The 8,627-nt window shown below is 53.6% G+C and overlaps 1 protein-coding gene across 1 annotated transcript; it reads left to right on the top strand.

Annotated features, from left to right (window-relative positions):
* The first annotated feature begins 600 nt into the window (after positions 1 to 600).
* On the top strand, positions 601 to 6,743 carry BHLHA9 (basic helix-loop-helix family member a9). Its single transcript, XM_081218376.1, has 2 exons — positions 601 to 957; positions 4,734 to 6,743. Exon 2 carries the CDS (start codon positions 5,575 to 5,577, stop codon positions 6,265 to 6,267), a length of 693 nt encoding a protein of 230 aa, XP_081074502.1. The 5' UTR covers positions 601 to 957; positions 4,734 to 5,574; the 3' UTR covers positions 6,268 to 6,743.
* Positions 6,744 to 8,627: the final 1,884 nt, after the last annotated feature.

Below are 8,627 nucleotides of genomic sequence, written 5' to 3'. Positions count from 1 at the left end.
TGGTTTGGCCAATTTACTGTATTTTCCTCATCATACTATGATGGCTTATGGAATACTCATCCAGCAGTCAGAGAAAGAGAAAGCTAATGGGTTTTCTTTTGTATTTAAGACTCATGAAGTGAGGGGATGGAATAAATATTTAATGGCTTCCCATCTCTTGCCAAGTAAAAGCGCAAGATATTGCAGTAGACTGTGCAACCATGTCACCACCAGCTGGAGCTCACCTCTTGCTCTGCCCCGGCCCCACTGGCCACCTTGTTGCCCCTGGAACTTTAAGACACGCTCCTGCCTCAGGGCCTTTGCACGTGCTGTTCCTGCTGCCTGGAAGCTCTTCCTCAAGATAGCCACAAAAATACCTTGTCTCATTCAAGTCCTTACTCAGATGTCACCTTCTCAGGTGGGCTTTCCCTGACCCCTCCCACCCCACATTCTCCACTTTCTATCTTTTCTGATCTTATCTTTTCTGTACCATTTATCACTTTCTAATATACTTCTAATAGTACTTATTTACTACATAAATTACTTATTTTCCTTATTATTTGCTCTCTGCACTTGAATGTGACTTCCGTGAGGCCAGCTTTTTGCCTGTTTAATTCACTACTCTGCACCAGTAACTAGAACAGGAAGCAGTCACCACATTTTTGTTGAATGAAGGCACAGAGCCTGAAACTGAGCCCAGATCTGCCAGATTCCAAATTTCCCCCACGCCAAGTCTCTCTCTATGTTGAACGCCGAGGATCCCGGTCTGGGAGAGAGGGAGGCTGAGGGCCTTTCTGGAGGCCAGCTCTCCGGAGATGACGGGGTTCTCAGGACGCCCTGGACTCGGTTTCTCCGGAAAGCCCGTCCCTGGATCCCGGCTTTCTCTCCAGGGTGGGAGTTCTGTCTTCCCTCGGGGGAGCGACGCCGGAACTTCCCGGGGAAGAGCCGGAATTTCTGAAATCCAAGCCCCGCCGAGAGGTAATAGGCACCTTCGCGGCCGTCAGCGGAATCTCCCGGCCCTAAATCACGAGCGCGGCCCCTCCTCCCTGCGCCCGCCTCCTGGCGGCCCGGCCGGGAGAAGCGGCGCTCCCCGCGGGGGCGGATTCCAGCCGCGCGGCGGGAGGGACGGGCCGCCGCTGCAGATGCCGCGGAAATGCCTGCCCCGCCGCCGGCCTTTGAAGTCGGCTCAACCCCGCTCGAGGCCCCCGCGAGCTGCACGCCCCGGGGGTCGCAGCCGGGGATCACAGGGGTCCCCTCGGATTCCAGGGATTCGTGGGAAGGGGGCCGAGTGGGGCGGGGGCGCTTCTCTCTGGGAGCCCCGGCCATTTGTCAGGAGAGTGTGGCCTCAGAATTATTAACTTGGAGCCGAGGGTCATTTCCTGACGTGTGTGGGGAAGGGCGGAGGAGCCGGCCTGGAGAAGTAGGACACACGGGAAGGAAAAGCCAGAATTGTTTTAGGGAAGGGATGGGAGGGCAGGCCCGCTCCCAGCATCGGGGAACTTGTGCCCTTGGGATATTTTCTTTACTTTCACTGACCTCCTTTTCATATCGATTTGAGGGTTCATGGTAGGGGGCCAGCAGAGAAATCTGTGGTTCAATCTCATTTTTTTTCCTTGCTGATATTCTACAACTATTGTGTTACGTTTGAGCCCCCGAGTTGTCTATTGCCATGAGTTCTTTTTCCTCCATCCAAGTATAGGTGGGGATGTTCTCAAGTTAATGTGCAAGAAGAAAATTGTGTGTACTCAAAATTATCTTTGAATAAGACTTAAATTATCCTTAAATAAGTCATTATGTGTACAATCCTGAACAGTCATTCTTAAGCAAGGTAAAATTTAGATTGGGCTAGATTCTGGAAGAACAAATATATATATATGTATTTCTGAACATTTGAACCACTTTGCCGTTAACTCAGAAGTTTGAATTCAGTAGATCTGGGGGTCTGAGAAGTTATAATGTACAGCTGCTGCCACTACAACCACACTGGTGAATACAGCTTTGGCAATTATCAAATTCCCCCCAGGTGACTGGGGGGGTGGGGAATACTATGGCATTTCTTTTTGGCTGCAAGGTTTACTTCCTTCTATTTTAATATGGAGCTATATACTTTTTTTTTCTTTTTGCCACACCGCATGGCATGTGGGATCTTAGTTCCCCGACCAGGGATTGAACCCATGCCCCCTGCAGTAGAAGCACAGAGTCCTAACCACTGGACTGCCAGGGAAGTCCCATGGAACTTCTATATACTTAATATACGTGTTCATGGCTGTCAACACACGTGACAGCCTATAGCACTGGGCCTGGTATTTAGTACATGTTCAATAACTGTTTACCAGATTTGAATATAGAGCTTGTTTGATCAGACCAGTGTGGAGTTTCCAGAGTTTCGTGAATATCTTTTTTCTTTTTTCTTTGGCTGCGTTGGGTCTTCGTTGCTGCATGCGGGCTTTCTCTAGTAGTGGCGAACAGGGGCTACTCTTCATTGCGGTGGCGGGCTTCTCATTGTGGTGGCTTATCTTGTTGCAGAGCACAGACTCTAGGAGGGTGGGCTTCCGTAGCTGTGGCACATGGGCTCAGTAGTTGTGGCTCACGGGCTCTAGAGTGCAGGCTCAGTAGTTGTGGCGCGTGGGCTTAGTTGCTCCATGGCATGTGGGATCTTCCCGGACCAGGGCTCAAACCCGTGTCCCCTGCATTGGCAGGTAGATTCTTAACCACTGCGCTACCAGGGAAGTCCTCGTGAATATCTTAATATCAGGGATGGCACCATTTATTCAGTATTCAGCAAATATTTCCTTGCATCTACTATGTACCAGGCACTGTGCTAGGTACTGGGAATATAGAAGCGACCTGGATGTGGATCCAGCATGAACATAAAAGTATTGAATACGATATGTAGATAACCAACAAGGACCTACTGTATAGCACAGGGAACTGTACTCAATATTTTGTAATAACCTATAAGAGAAAAGAATCTGAAAAGAATATATATATATTCTTATATATATATATATATTCATACATGTGCTAAGGTGGGGTAAAGCACAGAAGGGGAGGGTTCAGGGCTGGTTTCACAGAGTAAATGCTGGCAAGCAGCCGAGGCTGGTGACCCACTGCAGGCCACTGAACTCAATCCAGAACTCCAGCAGGCAGAGGCCTAAGGCCTTTCCAACACGTGCATGCAGGTTGCTGCAGGCTGATCCTGAGTCCCCTCAGGCTACTCCTGGCTTACAGGGCCCTGGCTTACCTGCAGTGGAGGGTCAGGTTGGCAAGTGGGCACTGGCCTGTCACTTCTGCTCTCTGATGCTCCCCCTGGGGTCCAGCAGCCGTCAGTTCAGCTGGGGACAGAGTTAGAATTAGCCAAGGAAATCCCAGGTAGCAAATCTCAGTCCCAGGAGGCAGGCAGTTGGGCTGCTTCGGACTGCTCCTAGCTTCCAGCCCAGATCCTCTATATTTTTCCTGCTTGTCTGTCTTCATTTGGAGGACCCTCCTTCCCCCACCCCCACCCCCACCCCCTTCCCAGTCTTCTCTACAGCAGCCAAGCTCTTTTTATTTTCACACACAGTTGAAACTATTTGACTATCTCAATGACTGTTGTTTCAAAGGGCAGATGCAAGGCCTCTATTACCTACAGGTGGTCGGTGGAGGCTGTCCGCATTGGGGGTGGAGAAGTGCTCACTGAGCCCAGAACGCAGGCCCAGCACAGAGGGGTTAGGAGCTCTGTGCTGTGTTAGGGGTTAGGTCTTCAAATAGGAGCCACGCTACCTGATTTGAAATCCTGGCTCAGCAACAGCTCAGCCCTCTGACTTGGGGCAGATTACTTAACTCTCTCAGTCTCAGGTTTCCAGTCTGTAAAATGGGTATTATAATAATAGAGCCTTCCCTATAGGATTGCTGTGAGGCTCAGGCTCAGGGTAGAATCCTGCTTGAGGCCTGCATTTCTGTATGACTGTGTATCTGTGGTTTCTAGGGACAGTGGGAAACAGCTTGAGAGGTGAAAACATCCAGCTGTAGCTGCTTTCATTCACTTTTAAATTTCACAGACATTGCAGATTTGGGGAATAGAGCCCTAGAAATACAATGTCCTTAGGGTGCTTACAGTCTAGTAGGCAAGGCAGAAAGTAAAACAAAAGAACAGCCCTATTCTTTTTCTCCATAGAGCAATTCATAGTTTGAAATAATGGGGTTGTTAGTCTGCTCTTTGGCGAGATGGATGTGAACTCCATATCCATCCCAGCTGATCACACAGTCGGCATTTTGGAGGCATTTGGATTGTGGCTGGGAATGATATTGACCTTGGTGCTCCATACGGCTTACTTGTGGATGCCTGAAATTCCATTGCGGGGGGAGTCTTTCTCTAGGACTAAGCATTATTCTTTTTCTGATACCCTGTGTAAAATTAAAAATCCCTGGGGTGGGGGGTGGTGAGTGGGCTCACTGAGATCACAACATGGCAGTGCTGTGTCTTTTTGTTTTAACATCTTTATTGGAGTATAACTGCTTTACAATGGTGTGTTAGTTTCTGCTAACACAGAATCAGCTATACATATATATATGTCCCCATATCTCTTCCCTCTTGCGTCTCCCTCCTTCCCACCCTCCCTATCCCACCCCTCTAGGTGGTCACAAAGCACCGAGCTGATCTTCCTGTGCTATGCGGCTGCTTCCCACTAGCTATCTGTTTTACGTTTGGTAGTGTATATATGTCCATGCCACTCTCTCACTTCGTCCCAGCTTACCCTTCCACCTTCCCACAGTGCTGTGTCTTGAGCTGCTCAAGGACCTTGGACTCCAAAAGATGCCCTGATGGGTACCACAAGGGGAGCCAGGGGGCCACCAGACAATCGCCATCACCCTCTGAGTCAGCACTCAGCCCAGCTCTGCCTGTGGAAGAGGAAGCTAAAGAGAGATAGGAGGTGAGTTAAGGCCCAAGCAAAATCCAAACTCAGAACAGCCAGCCTCACTCTGGTAGCTGAGAAAGCCAGAAGTTCCAGGTCCATCTTATCTGCAGTGCGCTGCTGTATCTGGTCTGCCCCTCCCTTATCGGTCCCGCTGGAATAGTCACGCTTTCCTCTGTGACAGCCCTGTGGTTGCCCACAGGACTTGACAAAACTTTCAAGGTCCTTTAAACACACTCAACTACAACTGGGGCCCTTCTGTGCACGTATCAGCTCTCCTGTCCGGAGGCCAAATGTAGCACTCTTTTTGGGGTCGGGAGGAAGAAGGTGGAACCCAGCCACCCCAGAGAGGCCCTGGAGTGAAGCAGGGCAAGCTCTCCCCGCGGCTGGAGCACTGCCCTGGGCGTGGCCCGGCTGCCCATCTGGTCCCTTCCTACAAGAATCTGCATGCGTCCTCCCTTCCTTGCTTCCTTCCTCTGGGTTCCTCCCTCACCAACCTACCTGGAGGCAGGTAATAAAGCAGGAGGAGGGAGATGGATGGATGGGGAGGGCGGAGAGCCACGTGGTGCCATAAAGCCCAGCCAGAGAGGGCCTGTCCCGGGAGTGTCCAGACTGCAGGAGTCAACGCTCGGAAGGTGGACTGTCAGGCTTGTGAGCCGGAGCCGGAGCCAGCCGGGGCGCCAAGGCCCGGGAGAAGGCCATGCACCGAGGTGCGCCGGGACCAGGCCTCAGGGGCTTGAAGGGGGACGAAGGCTCTGCCCAGGACTTGGGGAGCTCTTACCTGGAGGCCGGGAGGGATTTTGGGGTGCTGAGAGAGAACGGAAGTCCCCGCGACCTGGGCGAGGCAGAGGAGGTGGTGGGCAGCAGAAAGCGCAGCCGGCCCGTGCGGTCGAAAGCGCGGCGCATGGCGGCCAACGTGAGGGAGCGCAAGCGCATCCTGGACTACAACGAGGCCTTCAACGCGCTGCGCCGCGCGCTGCGTCACGACCTGGGCGGCAAGAGGCTCTCCAAGATCGCCACGCTGCGGAGGGCCATCCACCGCATCACGGCGCTCTCCCTAGTGCTGCGCGCCAGCCCCGCGCCCCGCTGGCCCTGCGGGCACCTGGAGTGCTACGGCCAGGCCGCGCGCGCGGGGGACGCGGGGGACGCGGGGGACGCGGGGGACGCGGGCTCCAGCCCGCCGCAGCCTGCGCCGCCGCCCGCCGGGCCCTTCGCGCCGCGCTGCGCCTCGTGCTTTCTGCACACGCCCCTGGGACAGGCCAGGGCGGTGGCCGAGGCGCGGGGCGTGGCCCAGGCCTCCGCGGGAAGCTGGCGCCGAAGTCTCGGGGCTCCCTCTGCCTGGCCGCGGGGCCACCTGCGAGCGGGCCCCGGGCTGGGCTACCAACACTCCTGACCCGGCACCGAGAGCACCCGCGGGCCTGGAGGAAGGCCGGCCTGGAAGGAGCCAATGACTACAGAAGGGAAGATTATAAAATCATCCTGGGCATAGCTGAATGGGCTGAGGCCAGAGGGGGAAAGGAGGCGCTTTGCCAGTGGGAAGGAACTCTGGAGCCTGGGGCTGCACCGCTTAACCCGCCCCCCAAACCCAGCCAGGGTTGGCAGCTCCAAAAGGAGCAGGATCCTGCTGGGTTCTTACCTTTGGACTTGATGATCTCTTCTTGGAAAGTGACTTTTGCATCCCTGTGCCTCTAAGTCCTGCTGTTTGTTAGGAGAATGGGGACTTTTGGACAGGGGGGTGATGGTATGTGGGAGCGTGGGTGGCAGCTGGTGTGGTCTGACGGCACAGTGTGGGGTCCCCTCCCCCTGGCTGTGCTGATGCCCCAAGTTCCTGATCTGGGAGAGGCCACCAGGAGCAGCTAAATAAAAAGGAGAAGCTATCGTCTCTGTCTGCTGCCAGGACTCTATTGGGCCCAGTAGCCCAGGGTGGCAAGAAGGCCTGAGGGGCTTGAGCCCTGGAGGCTCAGCCTGGAATGTTGGGCCCTGGCCTGAGTGAGGCCCACAGGTAGGTACTTGAAGACATTGGTTCCTGGTGAGACCCCAGGTGTGACGGAGCACTGTCGGGGGCACTGTGGGAGAAGACATTATCTGGAGACAGGAGGCGGGACTGGGAGGCTAAGGATGTGGTCAGCCTCCTCTCTGGCCCCCTGGCAGAGCTGCTGTCTGCAGTGAGCCACAGAGATGGTGGCATGAGGGCGGAGTCTGGGCCAGTCTCAGGGAAGGAAGCTGAGGCCAGAGCCAAGGATTGGGGGGTAAGTCCTGCCTGTACCCCAAGCTATGGGCGGATGGAGCTCCCAGGGAAGAGTGGGCCAGTGCAGCCAGGGCCTCTGTGATGAGGGGCAGACTTGGAATCCAGGAAAGTGGGCCTCGGACCAAGGCTGCTGAGGAAGTGGGAGGGACAGCCAGCCCCCCAGAGAAGTCTGGAGAGCTGCTCTGCATCTAAGATGAGCACTCTGAGCTCGTGTCCGGTCTCACCTGGGCTGACGTGGCTGATGTTGCAGGTGCTGCTTGCTGGGGTGAGGACCCAGGTGTGCCAGGGGAGGCCTGAGGGCTTTCTGGTCTCCTTGGAGAGCTGGGCTCTTGGCAGCTTGGGGTGGGGGGAGTTATACAGCTCAGAATGGGGGACCCCACAGAAGCTGGAGAGATGCCTATAGTCACCCAGGGAGGAGTGAAGGGTCCCCAGAACAGCTGAGATGAGGCTCACCGTCCTGATTACAGGTGTCTTTACTTTCTGCAAGTGAGACACTGGCACACTTGGCATCTGGTCCACAGGCCTCAGGGCTCCAAATTTCACAGGGCAGGTAGATGTGTCACAGACCACGGGAAGGCTTTGACTCTGGGGCAGAGGGGTCTTGGGGCCTAGCTAGGAGCAAAATGTGGGACTGGCCCCAGGCCTGCCCGCTGAGCCTGCCCTATAAGGGAGAGGCAGTGTCACAGTCTAAGAGCGGAAAGGAAAGAGCCAGACAGGCCTGGGATCCAATCTCTGTTCTGCCACTTACGACATGTGTGACCACTTAACCTCTCTAAGCCTCTAGTGCCTCACCTCTGACACAGATGATTCCACCTCAGGGTGGCTGTGAGCATTAACATTCGTTCTAAGGTACAGTTTCTGGCAATTAGAAGGTGTTCCACAACTTAGTACTGTTTGCATATTATAATTTTATGACAGATCAGCCTGGACAATGCTTCCACCTTGCTTCAGCCTCAGGTTTCTATTCTCTGGAAACATAATAAAATGACCATCAAGTCCTGCTTTCCAAAGTTCCAGGATGGAAAGAAATGACGTTCTTCCCGGGTTGCACTCTCAGCCCTGGAAGGGCGAGGGCGCCCCCAGGGCTTTGAGCCTAGGTACTTCCATCCGTACAATGGGCTGAAATAAGTACTTACATCATAGACTGTTGTGCAGACTAAAGGAGAGAATGCATTTAAGGCACTTAGCACAGTGCCTGGCCCACAAAGCACTCACTGTGTGGAAGCTATTAAGACAAATTCTATTCACAGGGTTGTTATGAGGAGAGAATGCATGGGAAGGTGTTTTATAAACTAAAGCCCCCAACACGTTAGTTATTAACATTGTTTCATCAGGGCTATTTGTTTGAGTGCACACATCTGCATATTTACAAGATGATAAGTATTTGCCTGGCATTCTGAGGTTTTTTAACATGTACACATTTTGTGCATGCTTACAGAGATGTGTAGATCTGTGAATGTGTGTGTGTGCATATGTGTATGTATTGACCTAACAGGTACCCCCTC

Source organism: Mesoplodon bidens (genome assembly GCF_964165515.1).
Source record: "Mesoplodon bidens genome assembly, chromosome: 19".
Lineage (NCBI taxonomy): Eukaryota > Metazoa > Chordata > Mammalia > Artiodactyla > Ziphiidae > Mesoplodon > Mesoplodon bidens.
Note: the sequence above shows the minus strand (reverse complement) of the source record. Positions and strands in the feature narration are given on the sequence as shown.

Excerpts from the sequence above, each read along its gene's own strand:
- BHLHA9 (XM_081218376.1), top strand. The coding sequence starts at position 5,575 with ATGCACCGAGGTGCGCCGGGACCAGGCCTCAGGGGCTTGAAGGGGGAC.